This window comes from Rhinolophus sinicus, linkage group LG03 (genome assembly GCF_036562045.2).
Source record: "Rhinolophus sinicus isolate RSC01 linkage group LG03, ASM3656204v1, whole genome shotgun sequence".
NCBI lineage: Eukaryota > Metazoa > Chordata > Mammalia > Chiroptera > Rhinolophidae > Rhinolophus > Rhinolophus sinicus.
In genome coordinates, this window is record NC_133753.1 from 150,006,526 (window position 1) to 150,030,201 (window position 23,676).

The window sequence follows — 23,676 nt, forward strand, 5'->3', positions numbered from 1 at the left end:
GACCGGGAAAAGTATAACTTGTGTCCACACTGAAATAAGGGCTGTTGAAGTACTAAGTGGAGGGTTAAGTGAGACGAGGGAAGGCTCCGCGAGACGAGGACTGGGTGGAGGCGAGAGACAGCGGGCGCGAAGGGAGAGCATTCCGGGACCCGGGACTCGGGACCCGCGATCCCCGCCCCGCGGGTGTGGCCGAGGCGCCAGGGACGCGCCGAGGTCTGCGCATGCGCGCGGGGCGCGGCGGCGACGCCGACACAACCGCCTCCTCCGAGCTCTGTCCCTGCTGTGTTACCGCGGTTCTCCGCCCCTCCTTCCCGCGGCGCCCGAGGGACCATGGCCGATCCTCGCGTGAGGCAGATCAAGATCAAAACCGGCGTGGTGAAGCGGTAAGGAGCCGCGAGCGGCGCAGCCGCCAGCGCCTCCTCTCCCTCGCCTCATGGCGGCCCGAGAGGCCGGGCGGAGCGCAGGCCCGAGGCGGGCTCCGGACTCTAGGCCTCACCTGGGGCTCTGCGGCCGACGGGGACCGGGCTGGGACGGAGCGGGCGCGCCGGTTTCCGACCCCGCGGGCCGGGAATTGTCCCTCCCCCTGCCTCTCCCCTCAACAGCCCAACCGTTGAGCGGCGAGGGTCCGGCAGTCCCGCCCCTCGGGCGCCCGCGGTCTGGGAGCTGGAGGGGCGGCGGCCGCGATCGGGAGGCTGGGCCGGGCTGCGGTCGTACCGCCTGCGTGTGCGCGCCTCGGGTCTCCCCGCCGCCCTGACGGCAGGGACGCGGATTCAGTCCATTACCTGTCCCCAGATGGATCCGCGAGCCCGTTTTGAAGTTTCGGAGGGGACGCCGGGAGCCCGGTCCTCATCAAAAATGCGACCTAGTTGGCGCCCCGGGATCTAACATGGCAGACGGGACTCTCAGTCGTTAAGAACCGGGGCGTGAACTTCCCGCACACTCCTCCGACTTCTGTGGGCTGACGCTTTCCTCGGTCACCTGGCGCGAAGCTCGCCCCAGGGGTGGTGGGATGCTGTTTACAGAGCTGTCCCAGGTAGACCAGCTCTGTCATGGGCGGTTCTCGTTCCTGACTGTTGTTAGACACTCAGTGCTTATTAGAACTTGATTGTTCAGACCCAAGAAGATCAAATTTTTTGATGAGGCCTTCCAGGAGTACAGATAATTAGGCTTATAAAGAAGCAGGTTATTTTTTAGAAATATCTGATAATAGCCAGCTGGCTTCTTCCTCTTTGCCCCTCCTGTTGTCCCTTTTAAAAATATTTCCACCAGAGGAAAGACCCGGCAAAGGGGAGAATAAATTCATTAAAAAAAAAAAAAAGATTTCCTCCCCGGCTTAGCATAGTAATGCGCTGTACTTGCCTAGAAACTTTATTATTAAGGCAGTAAGGCAATAGTATGACTAGTAGTTAACATGCACAGTCTTTTCTGAAATGAGCCTGCTTGGGTTTAAATCTTGATTCTGCCGTTTATTATGTATTATTCAATATATGACTTGGCACCGTACCTCAGTTTCCTCATTTGTAAAACGGAGTAAGTACCCACTTCATGAAGTTGTTGCAAGAAGGGCCTGCTATGCTGTTTAACCTAGTATGTGGCAAATAGCCAGTGGCTATAAATGTTTAATACTATTGTTTGTATTCCCGTTTTACAGATGAGAAACTGAGGTTTCATGAAGTTAAAGTGGAAAAACTAAACTTCTCTAAGATCAGTGTACCAGTTAGTGGCAGAGCAAGGAAAAGAACCAGGGTTTCTGATCTACAACTTTTTAAGTACAATGTTTTAAGAAAGAATATTTTTAAAAACGTGTGCTAATAGAGGAATTGAGATACATAGTTGAAAATATAAATATTTGCACTATCACTTCACCCCTGAGTTCTGTTGTTCACCGGTGCTAAACTTACTTTGGTTATGTCATTTTAGTAAATTTATTTGGCAGAAGTACCAGATGTAATGGAGAGTGGTTTAGGCCAAAAGTCATATGAGAAATGACGTCTAATGGTAGTTTTCCATTTATTGTGAACATGACCTTGTCCTTTCTCATGCGAATGATCTATACGAGTTTATGAAATTACTCAGTTCAAGTAGTTATATGGTTACAGTACATGTTCTAGAGAAAACTCATTTAGATTATAAGCTAACTTTTTAGGCTTTCAAAAATTCCCAAGTACTTACGGAACTGCTTGGAAATAAAGTTTTATATTCAGCTTATTTCAATAATAGGGCATATCAGACTTTAATTTTGATTCTTCATACTTCAGTAAACTGATCACTTTTGTGAAACCTTAATCTACTATATATCTCAAATTGCTTATAAATTAATGGAGATGTCTGCTGTACATTTTATTTTTATGGCTTTTTCTGTTGACATTTTGGTGTAAAGCTTTTCCATAAGTACTACAATGTGGTTTTTTTTTTGGAAAAAAAAACACCCTAAAATTTCTATTTTAGCTGTTTATTACTCATATTTTGCCTTGGTAGATAATCGTTTAATTTGTAAATATTGTTCCCTACTCTCTTTTGCTATTTTTTTTTTGTGTGAAATTTATTTTACTATGATTCTTTCCATCTTCTTCCTTACTATCCTATTTTTTAAATTCTACATTTTATATCAGCAAAGTAAAAAAAAATAGATGAAGCAAAAGGGCAACATATTAATAGATTGCTGGGGCTGAATGATGATGGGCCTTCATTATAGTCTTACATTTAAATTTTTTCATAATAAAAAGGTTTTTAAAGGTACGCATTTTTCTCCTCTCTCCAAAGTTAGTTTAAGTCTTGATTAGTTTCATGATTCATACATGTTCTTGATTTTGAGAACAGGATTCTGTTCATTGGTTTCTTAAAGCAATGGCCTAAAAACCAATTTCTGTTCTCAGCACCATTTTTCTAGTCAGATATTCATTTCCCATAGCCTCATTTCTCTTCAGAAATCCCAGTTTTATTTGGAAGAAGAGATTTAAAGTCATCTTTCATGCCCCCAATTCCTTCAGTTTTCTCTCCAGCAATAGAGCCACTAGCAATATATTCTAGGTAGTAGTAGTCATAGATAAGAGTTCAATTCCGGTAGACTATACTAAGGGAGGGTGAATTCTTAGAGTTTAGTGTCTAAATCAAATCTGCTCGAATAGCAGGTGATCTAAAAGTTCCCTATAGTGGGTTTTAGGAAGAAATCTGGACAGGCAGGTGGAATGTTACAGGAGTATGGAAACAAGCAATACATAGATGGTGGTATTTGGCATTGGGGAGCTCAAATAATGAGTGAAAGATGGGTATTTCAGCATATTGGCAAAACGGTAAAGGCAGGCCAGTGGATGGCAACCCTATTAGAAAGGAAAGTAGAAGCAAGTTTCAAGGGCATTATTTTAGGCCTTAGGAAAACAGGAGGAAGCCTCACAGTGCCCTAGTCATAGAGAAACTTTGTTACCTTGAATGGCAACAAAGTCAAAGTATCTGATTTCTGGAAATGGATATTAAGAGAGAGGTTAGATCCCTAGGAGCAAGGCAAGAGTCCAGTTACTAGGAAAGGCTTACAAAGTGAGAGTTGGACAGCAATGAGGCTAACTTCGTCCCGTGCCTCTGATTCCTAGGGCTCCTTAAATACCCCCTTCCCAGAAACAGAATTGTTTTTCCAGAACTAATTCTGGCTGTGAAACTAGAGATACGTATGTACTAGGAGCTGGTTGAGTAATTATACTGTTTTTCAAGCAACAGCCTTTGTTTACACGTGTGTCACTGTTAGTGGGTATTAGTTGGTAGGTATGGGCCTTTTTAAAGATTTGGATCCATGCTCCAGGTAGATTGCTGGACCTACTGATAGTCTGTTACTGGGTTGCAGTTAATCTGGCAACCCTAGCAGGGAGTTACCAAATACTACTACAGTTTTCTCCAGTGCAGAACTATAAAGTTTTCCCCTGTCCCTTCCCCGCCCCCCCTCCCCCCTTATGTCTGGGTGGCATCAGTTGCCCTTGTTTACCCGGGACTGAAAGATTTCCTAGGATGTGAACCTTTTCAGTGTAAAACTGGAAAAGCTCCAGGCAAACCAGGATTATTAGTATTCATACCTCTTCTGTAACTAGCTAGCAACACTGTTTTCTGTGTTATTTGGAGACTTTTTGATGATAGTGTGAATTGAATGTTGTACCTTACTTAAATTAAAACTTAAATGCATCCTGTAAATATGAGTCCATGCCAGAGTAGCTTTGTTCTGTATTAATTTAAATAGTGATTTATAAATAAATTTTCACTAAAGTAGATGAAACTATAGGATTGATGTTTTAAATGTTGGTATGGTATTTCAGCTAAATGACACGTTCACAATAAGTTTCCAAGTAGGATTTGTGTTTGTAAGTGTTTTTGTTTTTGTTTTTGTTTTTTACTAGAGTTATGGTAAGTTTAAGGAATTCTTCTGCAAGAACAGAATGTTTTCATCCATTCAACATGAAAGGTTATTTAATAATTTTAAAGGCAACTTGTTTTCAGTAAAGCCTGCTAAAGTAGCCCACTGGTAAGTGAATTAATTGATTAAAAATACTTTCTTAAATACATCTTTTTGTAACCATTTTAGGTTGGTAGTGGCTTAAAATCCAATGTGAACAAAGAATGTTAGGGCATTGGAAATAGCACTGACATTGGCCCATAGTTTTCCTCTGATTAAATGAAAGTGACACCAGTAGATTAGAATGAGACTAGGACAATTCACACTGCAATTGTGTTAGTTTAACTTTAACAATCTTTTAACACTCTTGTTTAAATGTAGCTGACATATCATAATTACAAATCTACAAGCCTTGATTATAGAATTTTACATCATGAATCTGTGGGGAAATTGTATTGATTTTTTTTTTTTAATAAAGCAAGCACCTTTCCCAAACTGTGGCATCTTCCCGTTTGTTTATATCTATACCTCTGACACACAGTTCTTCATGACACACACACACACACACACTCACACACACACACTCACACAGTGTACAGCAGGCATAAAAACAACATATAAGGTAAGTAAACTCTCCATGTTATTCATTAAATATATATATTTGTGTATAATATATATGCCACACTGACTTACATAAAAGTGAAAAATACAAATGACATATACTTACGTAGACAGAGATACAGTTTTCCCGTTTTAGCTGTTTGTGCACTTACCTTTAAAGTAATGATGGATAGAAGTATGGTGGACAATGTCTGGGAGAGGTTAAGGACAGAGCTCTGTAAATTATTCCTATAAGCTTTAGTGACTATCTTATTTTCTCCTCTCTCCAACATCATACTCGTTGATTTGAGTTAAAGCCAAAATGGCCAATTTCCTACCTTGAAATTTAGCCAACTCCTTTTGGAATTTCTGTAATGTATCCAGTTCTGCAAAGTGATGGTCAAAGGCAGTGTCAGAATGGATTACAGGTGGTCAGCTCTTCACCACCTTCTGCCAACTACTTGGCAAGCAGTGACTCTTAGGAGCTACACAGCTGGCAACCAGATGTCTCTTCAAGTTGGGAAGGGAGAAAGTTAAGGCCACTCGTGACCATGGTTTTCCCAATAGAAGCTATATTATTCTGCAGATTGATGGGGGCTTTTGATAGGGGAGCCAACCATGATTCGAGGGTTGGAACTTTTAGTCCCATCTTCTGATTTCTAGGGCAAGGAAAGGGGCTAGAGGTCATAGTCACCCGTGACCAATTATTTAATCAGTCCTGCTATGTAATGAAGCTGCCATAAAAATCCAAAAAGACAGGATTCGGAGAGCTTCCAGGTTGGTAAACCAGAAGGCATTCATGTGCCATTGTACCAGACCTCACTCTACAAATCTCTTCATGGGGCTGTTGATTTGTATCCTTGAATAGCCTTTGTAACAAACGAGTAACCTAGTGAGTACATTAGTTTCCTGAGTTCTGTGAGCAGCTCTAGCAAATTAATTGAACCAAAGGAGGGGGTCCTTGGAAACCCCTGATTTATAGCCAGTTGGTCTGAAGCACAGGTAACAACTTGGGCTTTCAGTTGGCAGCCTAAGTAGGAACAGTCTTGTGTGACTGAGCCCTTAACTTGTGGAATCTGACACTGACTCCAAGTAGAGGGTGTCAGAATTAGGTTGAATTGTAGGACACCCTGCTTGTGTCAGAGAATTGCTCAGTGTGGAGAAAAACCGCACATATCAGAATTGGTGTCAGAATCAGAATCGTAGGCCCAGTAATTTTTAAGAGTATGAAGGTGTTGTGAGATAGAGTTTGAGAACCACTGCACTAGGACAATAATTCTCAAAATGTTTTATGTTAAGAGAATCAACCTGAGTACTTTCAAAAAAACGTTTACACAGGCTCTACCCCCTAAGATTCTAATTCTGTAAGTGTAGGGCAGGATCCAAGAATTGGTATGTATTACAAACATTTGTGTAATTCCTTTCTATATATTCCTCTAACCACACTTTGAGAAGCATTGTGCTATAACTCTTTGAGCTTTTGGACGTGCAAGAGTGTTTTATTCATGTTTGTACCTTTAGCATAGTCTGGTATATAGTAGGTGCTCAGCAATGTTTGTTGAATGACTGAATGGGTGTGGAGGGTAGAGTTGAGATCCACGTGACGCCAAACAAGATGTTTTCTTATTTGGAATGGAAAACTTCAATTGGAATGACTAGCAATGGCGGGTTACATGAAAAAAGAGACAGACCTTTTAATTGTTTTTAGTTAATTCTAAGAAGATAAAAGAAGTCACTCTGATACCTCATTTATGTTATTGGTGAATGAAGTGTTTTATATGAATAGATGTTTCCCATAGCTGAGACTCCCTGTAAGTGCTCAGGTATTTTTATGGAAAAATTTCCCAAATACATACTTGGTTCATCAGATTACACCAAAGTTATCCATAATTAGTTTTTCTCCACAACTGGGATAAATATTGCTACAGACTTTAAAATTGTTGAACATAGAGTTAAAAATAAAGATGAAGGATTTAAGATGTGCGATGAGGAATGGATCCAAATTGTTGCTGCAACAATATTTTCTTTCTTTAGATCTTACGTGTACAGAATTGAATTAACCCTTGATTTATGCCACATACTCATTATTGGTTCATGCATGGCCCTTTTTTATTTGTTGCATGCCTGTATTTATTTACTTTTAAATAATAAACTAACCTAACACAAAAGCTAAAATCATCATAATAGCATATCCAATTTTGTGTTCCTCTCCCCACCTGAGTTAACTACTGTTTGTAATCTATGTTTATTATTACCTTTTTTAATTTTCCATAATTTTATCATTTGTATAATATGAAGTATATCATTTTGTTATTTTTTAATTTGTATGAAGGATATGTTCTGGAACTTACTATTTTTCAGTCAGTGTTATGTTGGTAAAATTCATATGTTTAAATTTAGACGCACTACCTTTGTTTTGACTATTGTGTAATATTCCATTGTGTGATAATGCCACAATTTATCCATTCTTCTATTGATGGGAATTTGGATTGTTCCAGTTACTGTTTCTATGGTATGTGCGTTCTTGTGCATGTCTTTGGTAATGACGTATGAGAGTTTTTCTTGGGTATTTATCTCAGAATGGAATTTTGTGGTCATAAAGTATGTGAATTTTCTACTTGTATAAGATAATGCCGAACTGTTATCCAAAGGGATTATACCATTTCCCAAAGATAAAGAGAAGAAAGGGGGTTTGAGGTTCCAGCCCCACAACCTTGTCCTTAATCACCTCCTTCCTCCTTGTGTAGAATAATGTATACGCCTCAGGGGACCCAGGATTTTTACTTGGTGGGGAGGCGGGTCCTTTGGAAAGGGCAACCCTATCCATGTCCAGGCCTGTGTATTCAGTGTAGGATACCTGGGGTGGGGTGGGGGGGCAGGGGGGAGGCGTCCTGAAAACCCTCTTGGTGCTGGGTAGTTCGGGAACTGAAGCCAAAGAAGGCCAACAGTATTACTTTTTCAAGATTCTTTCCCAAGTTATTATGTTAATTTTATTCCAGTTTTATTGAGACAGAATTGACATAGTTCAAGGTATACAACAAAATGATTTGATATATGTATATATTGCAAAATGATTACCACAAAAAGTTTAGTTAACATCAATCACTTCAAATAGTTAAAAATATTTTTTATTTTAAATACTTTTTTTTTCAGTTATAGTTGACATTCAGTACTATTTTATATTAATTTCAGGTGTACAACATAGTGGTTAGACATCTATATGATTTATGCAGTGATCCCCACCAATTAATCTAGTACACTCCTGGCACTATTTATAGTTGTTGCAACATTATTGACTATATTCTCTATGCTGTACTTTACATCCCCGTGACTATTTTGTAACCACCAATATGTGTTTCTTAATCCCTTTACCTTTTTCACCCAGTTCCCCAACCACCCCCATCCCCCACCCTGGGAACCATCAGTTTGTTCTCTGTATCTGTGACTCTGTTTTGTTTGTTCGTTTATTTTGTTGTTTACATTCCACATATAAGTTAGATCATATGGTATTTATCTTTCTTAGTCTGCCTTATTTCATTTAGCATAAGACCCTTTAGGTCCATTCATGTTGTCGCATAAATATTTTTTTCTTATGATGAGAACTTTTAAGGTTTACTCTCTTAGCTTTCAAATATATAATACAGTATTGTTAATTATATGCATCAGGCTGTACATTGCATTCCTAGAACTGATTTATAACTGGAAGTTTTTACCATTTGGCTACCTTCACCTGTTTCCCCCATCCCTTCCCCCACACCGTCTGCTGCCTCTGGCAACCACCAATCTGTTCTCTGTTTCTGTGAGTTTAGTTATTTTAGATTCTACATGTAAGGGAGATCATAAAATATTTGTCTTTGTCTGACTTATTTCACTTAGTGTAATACCCTCAAGATCCATCCATGTTATATCGCAGGTGGCTGGATTTCCTTCTTTTTTATGTCTGAATAATATTCATCTCTTAGTGGACACTTAAGTTGTTTCCATGTCTTGGTTATTGTAAATACTGCTGCAGTGGACTTGGGAGTACAGATGTCTTTTTGAGATAGTGATTTGTATTAATTCTTATATATGATACCTTAAGTTCTTAAATTTGGTATAGCATTTCTAGAGAAAGATTTTAATTTATTGTTGATAATGTTTAATTTTTAACCCAGTACCATATGTTTTTATACTTGTCATTGCTATAGGTTTAAAAATCTAGCAGGCATACATACTCTCAGTCTTCACCTATCACCCTAACCAAGAGCAAGGTGTTTAATTTGATTTATATCTTTTTTAATATATCCTAGTGGAATTAGAAATTGTATAAGTATCAAACTAGATTTTTAAATTTTCTATGTTACTTTTTTTAAAAAGCTACAGTAGCATTTCTAGTATTAGATTAAGTAGAAGTAGTCTCAGGAGACAATTTTGGCTTTTGTTTGTAAAAAGAATAATCCTAATGATTTACTGTCAGTATTATACATAATATTTTGTGTTGATTCTGGATCTTTATTGTGAATATCTTATAGTAAACCCCGGCTGCCTCTTCATTACATATTTTTTTCTTCTCTTGATTTCTGCCTGTATTTTCATTCTAATATTGACTGTCCTTCCCCACATAGTACACAGCCCACAGTTTTGTTTTGTTTTTAAGATTTTTATTAAAATACATAATAGCTAACAATATTATATCAGTTTCAGGTATACATCATAGTTATTCACCATTTATATACCTAAAGAAGTGATCACCGTCTGATCACCACCATACAATGCTATCATAGTATTATTGACTGTCTACTCTATGCTGTACCTTACATCCCCATGACTTACATGTTTTACACCTGGAAATTTGAACTTCTTATTCCCCTTCACCTTCCCCCTTTTTAATTTTTCAGTTACAATTGGCATTCAATATTATTATATATTAATATTAATTTCAGGTGTACAGCATAGTGGTTAGACATTTATGTAATTTAAGAAGTGACTCCCCTGACTAGTCTAGTACCCACTTGGCACCTATACATAGTTATTACCATATCATTGACTATATTCCCTGTGCTTTACTTTACATCCCCGTGACTATTGTGTAACTACCAGTGTGTACTTTTTAATCCTCTTACTTTTTTCATCCTGCCCTCAACCCCCTTCTCACCTGTCACCCCAATAAGTCTAGTAACAACAAATTTATACTTTTTTAATCCCCTCCTCTTTTCCACGCACCCCCAACACCCCTCCCATCTGGGACCCATCAAAATGTTTTCTGTATCTGAGTTTGTTTATTTTGTTCTTTAGATTCCACATGTAAGTGAAATCACATTGCATCTGTTTTTCTCTGTCTGACATACTCCACTCAGTACAGTACCTTCCAGGTCCATCCATGCTGCTGCAGATGGCAAGAACCCATTCACTGCCATGGCCGAGCAATATTCCGTTGTATATATGTACCACCTACTTTATATCCATTCATCCATCGATGTATATTCAGGCTGCCTCCACATCTTGGCCATTGTAAACAATGCTGCAATAAACATATGGATGCACATATCCCCTCGAAAGTAGCGTTTTTGGGTTTCTTCATATAAATACCCAGAAGTGGGATGACTGGGTCCTTCTTTGTCTGTTATAGCCTTTGTTTTCAAGTCTATTTTGTCTATTGCTACCCCAGCTTTTGTTTGTTTGTTTGTTAACCATTTTCATGAACTATGTTTTTCCCATCCGTTTACTTTCAGTCTTTGTGTGTGTCTTTTAATCTGAAGTTAGTCTCTTGTAGGCAGCATGTGTAAGGGTCTTGTTTTCTTATCCATTCATCCACCATATCTTCTTATTGGAGCATTTAATCCATTTACATTGAAAGTAATTATTGATAGATAAGTAGTTATTGCCATTTTATTATTCATATTTTTAACTTTTTAATCTTTTTTGTCTTAAAGAAGTCCCTCTAAGATTCCTTGTCATACTGGTTTTGTGGTGATGAACTCTTTTAGCTTTTTCTTGTCTGGGAAGCTCTTATCTGTCCTTCAATTCCAAATGATAGCTTTCCTGGGTACAGTAATCTTGGTTGTAGGTCCTTGCTTTACATCACTGAACATTTCATGCCAGTCCCCTCTGGCCTGCAAAGTTTCTGTTGAGAAATCAGCTGACAATCTTATGGGAGCTCCCTTGTAGGTAAGTAACTGCTTTTCTCTTGCTGTTTTTAAGATTCTTTGTCTTTAACCTTTGGCATTTTAATTATGATGTGTCTTGGTATGGGCCTGTTTGGATTCATCTTGTTTGGGAATCTCTGTGCTTCCTGGACTTGTGTATTTGTTTCCTTTCCCAGATTAGGGAAGTGTTCTGTCATTGTTTCTTCAAATAGGCTTTCAATTCCCTGCTCTCTGTTCGTCTGGTACCCCTGTGATGGTACACTTGATGGTGTCCCAGAGGCCCCTTAAACTATCCTCATTTGTGGGCGGTGGGGAGATTCTTTTTGCTGTTCTGTTTGGGTCTTTTCTGCTACCTTATCTTCTAAATCACTGATTCAACCCTCTGCTTCATCCAATCTGTTGATTCCCTCTAATGTATTCTTTATTTCAGTTATTGTAGTCTTCATTTCTGACTGGTTCTTTTTCATGTTTTCTATCTCCATTTTTATGTTTCCTGTATGTTTGTTGAAGTTCTCCCAGAGATCATTGAGCATCCTTATAAGCAGTGTTTTGAACTCTGAGTATGGTAGATTGCTTGTCTCCATTTCATTTAGTTCTTTTTCTGGAGCTTTGTTCTGTTCTTTTATTTGGGATATGTTTCTCTTTCCCCGTTTTGACTGCCTCTCTGTGTTTGTTTCTATGTATTCAGTAGGGCTGCTATGCCTCCCGAACTGAGTAGAGTGGCCTTATGTAGCAGGTGTCCTGTGGGGTCCAGTGGCACAGTCTCCCTGGTCACCAGAGCTGGGTGCTCCAGGTGTGTCCCTTGTGTGTGCCCTCTTGTTGTAGTTGGGCCTTGATTGCTGTTTGTTCGTCAATAGGAGGGATTGATCTTTGGGCTGATTTGTTGTGAGGACTGACCATGACTACAGTGGAGAAGCTGTTTTGCAAGGGCTGACTCTACAGAGCAGGATTCATTTTTGCAGGACTCTGGCGACTGCCTAGTCCACCCTTTGGATATGTCATCCTTGGAGGTGGCTGAATGATGCTCCAGCTCAGTCTGAAGCTGGCCACCAGGTATGCCAGCCCTGGGGCCTCTTGCGAGAGGTCTGGCTACAGGCCAAGTTAAGCCACTGCCTGTGCTCTACCCAGGGCCACCTGACATGAGCCACAAAGCAATCTGAAGATGGCCGCCACCCACGCTGGGTTTGGAGGTGCTTCAAGAGGCCAAGATGCTAACCAAGGCCAGCTGTTCCTAGTGCTGGCCTTGAGACTGCTCTGCCAGAGGTATGGGACATGCCAAAGCCAGTTGCTGCTTGTTTGGGTTTTGTGAACCTTTGAGAGTTTTAAGGAAGTCTGCATTATGAGCCATGCCATGCCATTTGTATGGAAAAGCCACTGGAAGCAGCTTGGCGGGAGTGGGGGTGGGCAAAAGTTGGTTGGGGCAGGTCTCGGAATCACCAGCGTGGGTTGAGTGAATGGTGTTAGCCAGGTTGATGGAGATTAGATATTGCTGCGTCTGCACCCTGGGAGGGGGAAGGGCTCAACAAAGAAACAATGGCTTCCACCAGCACCTCTGTCCCAGCCAAAGCTGCCCCTGCAGTCCTTGCTCTGAAGCCAGACAATTCAGTTTCTCCCTGTATGTCCCTGGTGCCTTTCGAGCTGCTGCCCTAGAGCTGGAGCTCAGTGAGTGAGTCCATCAGTGAGTAAGTCCATGCATGGGCCCTTTAAGAGGAGTGCCTGGGACTGCAGCCGCCTTCATCTCACTCAGCCACAATCTCTGCTGGTTTTCACAGCCAGAAGTTGTGGGGACTTCTCATCCTGGCACGGGAAGCCTGGGCTGGGGAGCCTGGTGTGGGGCTGGGACCTCTTGCTCCTTGGGGGGATGAAGTGGAGGGTGGACCTCCACAGCTGAGATATCCCTCCTGATTTTCAGTGGTCACATGCAGGTGTGGCACCGGCCCATTCCATGTCTCCACCCCTCCTACCAGTCTGCAGGTGGCTTCTTCTGTATGTTGTAGGGCTTTGGTACAGCTTGACTTCAGGAGATTTTCCATGATGGTTGTTCAGTAGTTTAGTTGTCATTTTGATGCGGTTGTGAGAGGAGTTAAGCACAGCGTTTACCTACTCCACCATCTTGCCCAGGAAAAAAACCCCCATGGTTCTTTGAGGGAAACTGTTTTACCTCCAGCTTTAGGAGTGAGCCTCTGAGTGATTTTAGCCAATCAGATTTCATTGCTGGTTACATAACTTGATTCTGGGTGGGCATGAGAGTTAGGCTGATCTCAATAAGGTGCGTTTCAGAACTCTTGCTCAGAATTCTGGGAGAGTGCTTTTCTTCATGTAACCCTGGCTTGTAGCCCTCCTTTAGCACTAGGGAATCTAACCTTGGGATGAAGTTTGTATTGGATGGCAGATTGAAAAGACAAAAAGAAATTTCTTGATGATTTTATTGACCTGCTGGATCAAACAAACTTGGAGCAGATCCTCTCCTGGATTTTAGTTACATGCGCCAAAATATCCCTATCGTGTTTAAATCCCTTGAATTGAAATCATGTTATTTGCAATAGAGTACTAATTGATATTACTACTCTGATCCCTAATTTGTGTGTACCTGTGTATAATGTAAGGAGTGATTGCTTTTACTGAACTGGCTAGAGAATTCCTTCCTTTCCTCTTTTTTTCTTAAATCCTGCTGTTACTTTAGGCTCAACTTTGGCCGCTCTGTTTCCCTTCATTTCAGTGCCCTGTTAAGGTCTGATCCTCTCTACCAGAAGTAGAGAAGAACTCTGTCTTTCTTCAACCCTTCCCCTCACTTCCCAACTCTTTTTGTCCAGCTCAGTGCTGTTCTTTAATTAGGATGGGAGAGAGGAGGAGGAAAGGACAGATAAACCTATCTTGCCTTTAAATCCCAATTCTTTGTTCTCACATATTGTTCTCACATACTGTCCTTGCTTCTCTTCTAGTCCTAGGAGGTAGAAGAGTCACCACTTCTGTGACATTCTTGGCATCCAAGTTGGAATTCTGATTTTTTTTTTATTTATTAGAAATTTAATTATTCATGGTATACATAGTGTTCTATGGAAAGTATTTTACAAGTTCTGACAATTAAGTTCATGAACGTGGTGCAATGATGTTGCTAACCTTTTTTGATATCAGAGGGATTATTCATTATGAATTTGTATCAACTGGACAAACAATTAATCAAGTTTACTATTTGGAAGTGCTGAAAAGGCTGCATGAAAAAGTTAGACAACGTGAACTTTTCGCCAACAATTCCAAACCATGACAATGCACCAGCTCACACAGCACTCACTGTCTGTGAGGGAGTTTTTAGCCCGTAAACAAATAACTATTGGAACACCCTCCCTTCTCACCTGATCTGGCCCCCAGTGACTTCTTTCTTTACCCAAAGATAAAGGAACTATTGAAAGGAAGACATTTTGATGACATTCAGGACATCAAGGATAATATGACGACAGCTCTGATGGCCATTCCAGAAAAAGAGTTCCAAAATTGCTTTGAAGGGTGGACTAGGCACTGACATCAGTGCATAACTTCCCAAGGGGAGTACTTCGAAGGTGACCATAGTGATATTCAATAATGAGGTGTGTAGCACTTTTTTTAGGATGAGTTCACGAACTTAATTGTCAGAACTTGTATGCATGTTAAAATATTTAAATAGAGTAAAATAAGCTTTTGTGGGCTAGCTTATTAAACTTAATACCAAGTATAGCATTTTTCCTATGCAAAATATGCATACTGAGATCTCTAAAAACCTGACTATAATAAACATCTTTGTAGTATAACTGAGTCCTAATTGGAGAATGCTTGAATTATATTGTGTGATTACTTGGTTTCATGTTTACTTTAAATTTTTTCTGTCTCTTGCTTTTGTGTAGTAATATTATCAGCTATTAATACGTCTCTCATGCTTCCTACTTCTAATAACTTCTACTTAGCATCTGTCACTGTTCTTTTTCTACTGCTAATCTGTTTTAGGGGAACTCAGACTGCTTTCACTTATTTCTGGATAGTGATGTGAAAATTGAGATTGTCAGAAGTCTGCTCTCTAAGTATTGATTTACTTGGACTAGTTTATCTCGCTAGTCACCGTAATAGTGTACATTAATCTCTGGTAGCGTATAAGCTCCATGAAGACAGGGACACATCCCCCAGAGGCCTGGCACAAAAAGGACTCTTGGTAAATATTATAAAATGAATGAATTTATTCTGTGTGACATTTTAAATTCCTTGAGAACTGAAGCAGGGTCTTACTCTTCTTCATCCTTCAATGTATTTTAAAATACTTTAGAAGTCTTTTGAACAATTTTCAGTATAGACATCACACAAAATTCCAAAGGTATACAGTGAAACATCAGTCTGCTGCCCCTGCCCATGAGCCATCCAGTTTTTCCCTCTTGGAGCCAACCAACATCATTACTCTGTGTGTGTGTGTGTGTGTGTGTGTGTGTGTGTGTATCCTGGAGATATTCTGTGCATGCACAAGTATTTACATTTGTGTCTTTAAAAACAAAAACAAATGATAGTATACTCTCTAGACACTGTTTTGCACATTGCATTTTTTGCACTTCCGTATTAGAACATACAGAGCATCCTCAGTTCTTTTTAATGGCTGCAAAGTATTCTTTTGTGTGGACATATCACATTTTTTTAACCATTCTTTTATTGATGAACCTCAGTGTTTTTTTTCCAGTTATTTTACTGTTTTGGAAAATACTGCAGTGAATTTTCTTGTATGTATGTAGTTTTACAAATGTGCATGTACATCTGTATAATAAATTCCTGCATCTGGAATTGCTGGTTTAGGGGAGGGGAAACCTTTTCCTGTACCGTCCTAAAATACTCTGGCTGGGGCCTGTAAATTAGACTGACAAGAGACAGATTAGTAAGAGAAAAAACAAACAAGTTTAGCATGCAAACACATGGGAAGGAATACTCAATAGTGAGTAACTCAAAGGGGTGGTTAGCCCTTGGCCTTATATATAGCATCTTAACGAAAGAACAATAAATTTGTAGAGCAGCGACAAGCCAAAGGAAAAGGACTTTGGGTTTCTGACATATTGTGAGAAGGTAAATATTTATGGGGGCACTTTTGAAGGATAAGGACTAATGAGTAAAGTTATGTAGATTCTTCTGGTGCCATCTCTGGGCTCATAAGGGTCTAGAGTTGTGTCTGGTGATTAATTTCTGCCTTCTGGAAGAGAGGGGAGGGGAGACACTTTTACAAATTTATGTTCTGCTTTTAGGTAAAGGGTGGAACACAGATAACTTCTTTTATCCACTTTTTTTCAGTTGCTTTCAGCTTAAAATTATCCTTCTGCCAGTGTGGCATATTTTGAGGTGGCATATTCTATCCTTCACTGGTTCAAGTGGCATATGTTTTAAATTTTGAGAGATACTGGAAAGTTGACCTCCAAAGAGTTTTATCTATTTATAATTCCACTAATTATTTTATACAGTATTTTGTTAACATGCAGCTTAACACCCTTTTGATCTGGAAAGAATTAAACTGTAAGTGGAAATGTCCGAGTATGTTTAGTTTTTTAAGGGAAGTACTTTCCACGTTGTTGAAAATGACAAGAACTGATGAGACATAGGGGTATGCTAAACAGTTTAAGTTAATTTCACTTCCGAATATAGTCCTAAAAGGAGCAAATCTTTTCCCTTTGAAATACTGAATGTAGAGCTTACAAAGTACCCCTTAGAGATTCTCTCCCCATCCCTCTCTTTTCCCTATCCACCACCTTCCACTCCCAAAACAGACAAAAGAGGTAAATAATTTGCTCAGGATTACCCAGCCAATTACTGGTAGAGCTAGAATTGGGAAACTTGCTAAAATTACTATATTATAATATATCATTTCACAAATGTGAATTCTTCAGAAAGATTTTCCTGTTCAAAACTGTTATAAAAGTTTTTTGAAGTTAGATTTTATTCAAAGTTTGGTGTGTCGATGTAAGAGATGTCCAAACCTATAGAGAATTTTATAAGAGTTTATTTTAGCCAAACCGACGACATGCTGGGAAGCAAGATCTCAAATGCTCTGGAGAATGACAGTTGTGCAGTTTCTTTTATACATTTGGAATTAAGGAGAGAATGTAAGGAAGATTACATGAAAGTGGGTGAAAACAAGGTACAGGATAGTTAACAAGATTATTTGCTCCCTTGAGTGTGGTTATGCCTCCAAGGGGTCTGAAAGAGGCATTTCAAAAGTGTGTTAACCTAGCTGCACAGAAACAATGGACAGGGCTTGCTTAAGGTGAAGATAAACCGTTTATAGGCCTGAGGCATGACTACCCACCATGACCTGCCCAGTTAGGAATTATGATCCGATCACCCTGAGGTTACTTTCAGTTTTTGTTACAGAGCTCCTTTTAGGTCCACAAGTCCTTGCAACTAGGTCCATTGAACTTTGACCATGTTATTTTTCAGTTTTATCATTTGAATTTCAGTTTTAAAACAGTAAGTTTGTGATACCTAAAGAATAACCATTGGGTATGCTAGAACTAACTTTAATAAACTGTCCAGCTTTACTTTGCAAACATTGGTTTTATATTCAGTTCTGTATTAGTGATCTTACTTAGGAGAGCATGCGAATTGCTTTTGTTCCTCAGAAGATCTTGATTTCTCCCCCTTGGAGAAATTTTGAAGAGTACATACTTTCATATTGTTGAAAGTTATAAGATAAAAACAGATTGGGTGTGTAGATATGCTGAACAATTTACTTTTGAACAGAGTCCTAAAAGTCTCCTTTTTTTTTTTTTAATTTTTATTGGGGAATTTTGGGGAACAGTGTGTCATTCCAGGACCCATCAGCTCCATGTCAAGTCGTTGTTTTCATTCTAGTTGTGGAGGGTGCAGCTCACTGGCCCATGTGGGAATCGAACTGGCGACCTTGGTGTTATGAGCACTGCTCTCTTAACACTGAGCAAACCGGCCGCCTGAGAAAACAGTTATTTTCTCTCAACTTTTTTTTTTTAAATTAGTTTGAGCTGTACAAAACAGATAACCCTCCACTACCCCTCTGACATCGTATACAGCTGTTACAATTCCACTGACTCTATTCCTTATGCTGTACTCCACGTCCCGTGACCATATAATATATAGATATATAAATATATATACACACACATCTATATATAGATGTATATATGTGTATATATATATATAGATGTGTGTGTATATATATATATCACATATATTATATATACACACATATATGTGTGTGTGTGTGTGTATATATATATATATATATATATATATATATATATATAGTGTTTCCCCAAAAATAAGACCTAGCCAGACCATCAGCTCTAAAGTGTCTTTTGGAGCAAAAATTAATACAAGACCCGGTCTTATTTTACTATAATATAAGACCCGGTCTTATATAAGACCGGGTCTTGTATTAATTTTTGCTCTGGATTAGAGCTGATGGTCTGGCTAGGTCTCATTTTTGGGGAAACCCGGTAATTATAGTTAACACTGAATATTATTCAGCTTCAGCTTCAGGTGTACAGCGCAGTGGTCAGGCATCTACACCGTCCATGAATTGGTCTCCCTAATAAGACAAGTGCCCATCGACACCCTACAAAATCTTTACAACATTATTGATTATATTCCCCAAACTGTTTCATGTCCCCGTGGCAATACTGTGGCTACCAATTTGTGCTTTCTAATCCCCTCACTTTCTCCCTCATCCCCACCCCCCTCCCATTTAGCAACCCTCAGTTTTTCTCTATATCTCTGAGACTGTTTCTGCTTAGTTTGCTCATTTATTCTGTTCTTTAGATTCCACATAGGAGAAAACATTTTTTAAATGCAAATCTGAAATTCAAAAATCTAAAATCTAAAGAAAAATACAAATCTAAACTTTGTTTCAGACACGGCTATCAGAGAATCTTATGTGGGCAAATAGACTAAGAAGAAGCAGAAAAAACTTTAAAAGACCAATAGCACCTTGTGAGCACATTGCTAATAAGGACTAATAGGTACTTAAACTGATGAAAGTGATTCAGACAACAACATATTAACCCCCTACTGTGTCCTCTTTTAAGCTGTTAATAGACATTAGCCTTTTAAAGAAAGACTAACACTTTTTTATTCGTTTTTCTAAGCTTTTGATATGTTAGTGAACTGTTATAGCCACTTGATACATTTGATTCTTATAGCTCAGTGCATTTTCCGGATTACTTTTGAGAAGTGCTGCTTCTGAAAGTTTAGATTCCATGTAGTCTTTAGGAGTTCTTAATGTAATAAATAATTTTACGTTAAATTTTGATTACTGTAAAATTTTTTGTGGAAGTTATATGGGAGGAATAAATGCTGATATATTTTTCACTGACAAAAGAGAATGTGAAAGTGATCGTTCTTAGGTTTGATTTGTTTCCTTTTACATATTAAGGCCAGAATTATGAGATCTGACAATTAAGTTCGCGAACTTGCCACCGTGCGCTTACATTGGCAGCACTATACAAACAGCTCGGTAAGGTCATAACCTCCGTATATCAGTGCCTCACAGCTGTGTTCATGTCGACGTGTGGTGGTGTCTTGCTGAGTGTTGTTCATTATTGTTGTTGCGTGTTTTTGTGTGACATCACGAGAATGTCTGAGCTTGAATTATAGCAGTGAACAAACATTCAATTTTTTGTTAAACTTGGCAAGAGTGGAAGTGAAGTCAGGGACATGTTAGTCCAAGTTCATGGGGATAATGCCGTGAAGAAAACGGCAGTGGACAAACGGGTTAAACATTTTTCTGAGGGGAGAGAACATGTCACTGATGAAGAGAGGTCAGGGCAGCCAGTAACAAGCAGAACTGACGAAAACATTGCAAAAATTCATCAAATTCTGTATCAAAATTGTCAGCTGAGTGTGAGAAGTACAGCAGACCAAGTAAACATTGATAGAGAAACAGGAAAATCTTAACTGAACATCTTGGCCTGAGAAAGGTGTGTGTGTAAAAATGGTCCCAAAGGAGCACACGATGAACAAAAAGTAAAGGAGAGGCGAAGTTTGCCAAGACCTTTTGGAGAGGCAGGACGATGTTTTGGGCCGTGTTACCACTGGTGATGAAACATGGGTGTACTCATACGATCTGAAACGAAACATCAAAGCACGATAGAAGTCAGCCAATTTCCACAACCAAAAAAGTTCCGGCAGTCCAAATCAAGAGTCAAAACGATGTTGCTAACCTTTTTTTTTTTTTATATTAGAGGGATTATGCATTATAAATCTGTATAAAATGGACAGAGTTAATCAAGTTTACTTTGGAAGTGCTGAAAAGGCTGCGTGAAAAAGTTAAGACAACCTGAACTTTTCACCAACAATTCATGGCTCTTGCATCACGACAAGGCACCAGCTCACGCAGCACTGTCTGTGAGGGAGTTTTCAGCCAGTAAACAAATAACTGTGTTGGAACACCCTCCCTACTCATCTGATATGGCCCCCAATGACTTCTTTCTGTACCCGAAGATAAAGGAAATAATTGAAAGGAAGACATTTTGGTGGCATTCAGAACATTAAGGGTAATATGGCAACAGGTCTGATGGCCATACCAGAAAGAGTTCCAAAATTGCTTTGAAGGGTGGACTAGGCACTGGCATTGGTGTATAGCTTCCCAAGGGGAGTACTTCAAGCGTGGCCGTAGTGATATTCAGTAAATGAGGTATGCAGCACTTTTTCTGGGATGAGTTCTCAAACTTAATTGTCAGACATCGTATTTCAAAATTTTTCCACTAGTATATCTATAAAATACTAAGTAGTATAAATAATTATTTTCCAGAAATAAGGCTACTTCTTAAAGATTTGGCTTATAAATGTATGTATGTATGTGGAAGGAGGATTTTAACAGTGTAATTTCCTTTAAAATGTTATAAGTAAACTTTAATGCTGACTCCCTACATGTTAGAATAGTAAGTTAAATTTTTGTTTTGGTGCATTGCTTTTATAACACTTTTTTAGAGAAGAGATTCGGAATTGTTTTTGTATGTTTTATGTGTCATAGTAATTCCAGATATAAAGCTAATAGATATTTGGCTTGGATTTTAAAACAATTATACCTTAAAAAAGATGACTGTATTAAGTATATATAAGTAAATGTTGGAGAATATGTTCACTGAAATAAATAATGTCGTGATGTATGTGATTTGGATAGATTAAGACTTTACAAAATATTGTGGGTGTTGATAATTCTTTGAAGTAAAAACCTGAGCATAGTACGGAATTTGTTGTCCCGACGGCACATTTTTAGTGACCACAGAAGTGAATGATACATACACAAAGTGCATTTCTGTTACTTCTCATGCCTATTCAAAACCAAGGAAAAAAATGAAGCAAAATATTTATGAGAGATTGCCTTTTACAGTGTGTAGATTTATTATTATGACTACCAAGTTAATATCTGAAGAGGAGGTTTAGGCATAGATATTGAGTTTGGGGCATAGCTTTTTGGCTATGATTAATCTTTGGATTAAGATGTATTATTATACCAAATGATTTTCCTTTATCCTGAAATGGATGCTTTCTATAAAATTAAAATAAAGTAAATCCTTTTTTCCATGTTATTTTAGTATCACATTATCCAATTTAGTGTCCCACTTGGCTGGAATTTTGTTTTCATGAATTAGAAGTAATTGAAACAGTGAAACAAATCTTGAGTGGCAAGTTTGAGATGTTTCTAAAGGCTGAAATTCCCTGTTGGGAACCAAATGGACAAAAAACGTTCACTCTTCATATGCAGGTTTTACAACCATTGGAACAGAGGTGACTAGTAAATTTGAAGACATCAACAAGCAATTCTTTCCCCAGCAACAAGCATACAGAAGCTCATCTTTCTTGCAGTTTTAAGTGGCTACTACAGCCCTTGAAAATCCCTGTCTTTCTTCCCATAGGAAAAATATTTTCCAATAAGCAGAATTGAGCAATGTTGGTGAGAGAAGATGTGATATGATAACTGGTGCCACCCTGTCATCTACTAATACTCCTGCCAATCTGGACTGTGATAAGTTTTCCCAGGCCTGAGAATTCCTTCATTGGATTTATTTCAACAGCCGCTTATTGAACATTTACTATGTGTAAAGCACTATGCTAAATATTGACCACTGTTCACCAGAACTTTGTTATTCAGTTTTTCTGAAAATCGACCTCCCACACCATCACCAATTCTTAGTTGAAAAAGCATTCTTAAGTGCTTTGTGTAACACATGATGTATCTTAGCTTAACATTCCTTGGTATCAGATGTCAGGTTTATACTCATTGTGAAAATTCAGACTAGTGTTTTCCATATTTGACAGATAAAATTGTGAAATTAGTGATATTTCACTTATAATAGTGTTACTACACTTAAACTAAGTTTGTGACCTAAATTGAATTCATTTTAGTAGCAAAGACAGCATTTTGAATTACAAATATTACAGCATTTTTCTAAATAACAAGTATTTATTATACAAAGTACGACTTTGAAACCAATGAATGATGAGAAAAATGCTGAAAAGGGAAAGGCAGTCCTATATCACTTTCATAATTGAATTGCTGAATGCTAATTTCAGCTTCTAAAATTTCTTACCACCTTTTGCCCCCAAATTTAGCTTCCTTTTGCTTATTTTGGGAACATAAAAGGCTTGAGAACAGGAGGGTTAGTTGATATTTTTTGAGCTTTTACTAGTATGTGCCATACATTAGCTAAGCCCTTCGTGTGTGTGTCTTCGAATTGTTACAATTCTTATGTGAAGTAGTGATGATCCCCATTTACCAGATGAAGCAATTGAGTGTAAATAATTTGCCCAAAGACAACAAACAGCTACTAGGTGGAGTGGAGCCAGGACGAGAGCACCTATTGAGTGACACCAGAACACTGACGTTTTTTTACTTAGACAAATTTATAAGAGCAATGAGACTTTGACTATGTGAGGTCATTGGATATAGAAAGATAAATAACACATTCTGTTTTCAAGGAGCTCCTGGTGTCAGAGAAAGACAAAAGTCACAGAATTAAGGACAGAATACTTTGTGAGCCCAGACAGGTTACCAAAACTGCCTCTAGGGCAGGGTTTTTCAACCTTGGCACTTTTGACATTTTGGGTTGGATAATTCTTTGTTGGGGGAAGGCTGTCCTTTATATTGTAGAATGTTTAGCAGCATCTCTGGCATCTACCCACTAGATGCCAGTAGCAACCCACCACATATACACATACATCTGACAACCAAAATTGTCCCAATGCTGGTGGGGGGGGGGGTAAAATTGCCCCTGTTGAGAACCATTGCTCTAGGTTTAAAGAATGCTTATCACAAGTGATATTTGAGTGGGCTTTTGAGGTCAAGTAAAAGTCCCATTCTAGATAGAACTATATGTATAAAAGCATGGAGGATACGACTCAGTATATTACGTTTGGGAGTCAATTTGTTTGTGGTGGCTGGAGCATTTAGGGTGTGTGGAGATTGAGAAGTTAGTAAGAGGTAGATTGATAAAATAAATTAGGTCCCCGTTGTGTATGTCATTGTGTGTATGTCATACTAAGAAGTACAGGTTGTTGTTTTTTGTTTGTTTTTGTAGAGAACCATCATAGGTTTTTACGTGAATG

At 38.9% G+C, this 23,676-nt stretch overlaps 1 protein-coding gene across 1 annotated transcript in view; it reads left to right on the forward strand.

Moving 5' to 3' along the window:
- The first annotated feature begins 212 nt into the window (after positions 1 to 212).
- The window catches only part of TBCA (tubulin folding cofactor A), a 67,630-nt gene continuing 44,166 nt past the window's right edge, over positions 213 to 23,676 (forward strand). The window contains exon 1 of the mRNA XM_019728165.2: positions 213 to 383. Within this exon, the coding sequence (XP_019583724.1) occupies positions 331 to 383 (53 nt within the window). The 5' untranslated portion in view covers positions 213 to 330. The remainder of the gene's footprint in view (positions 384 to 23,676) is intronic.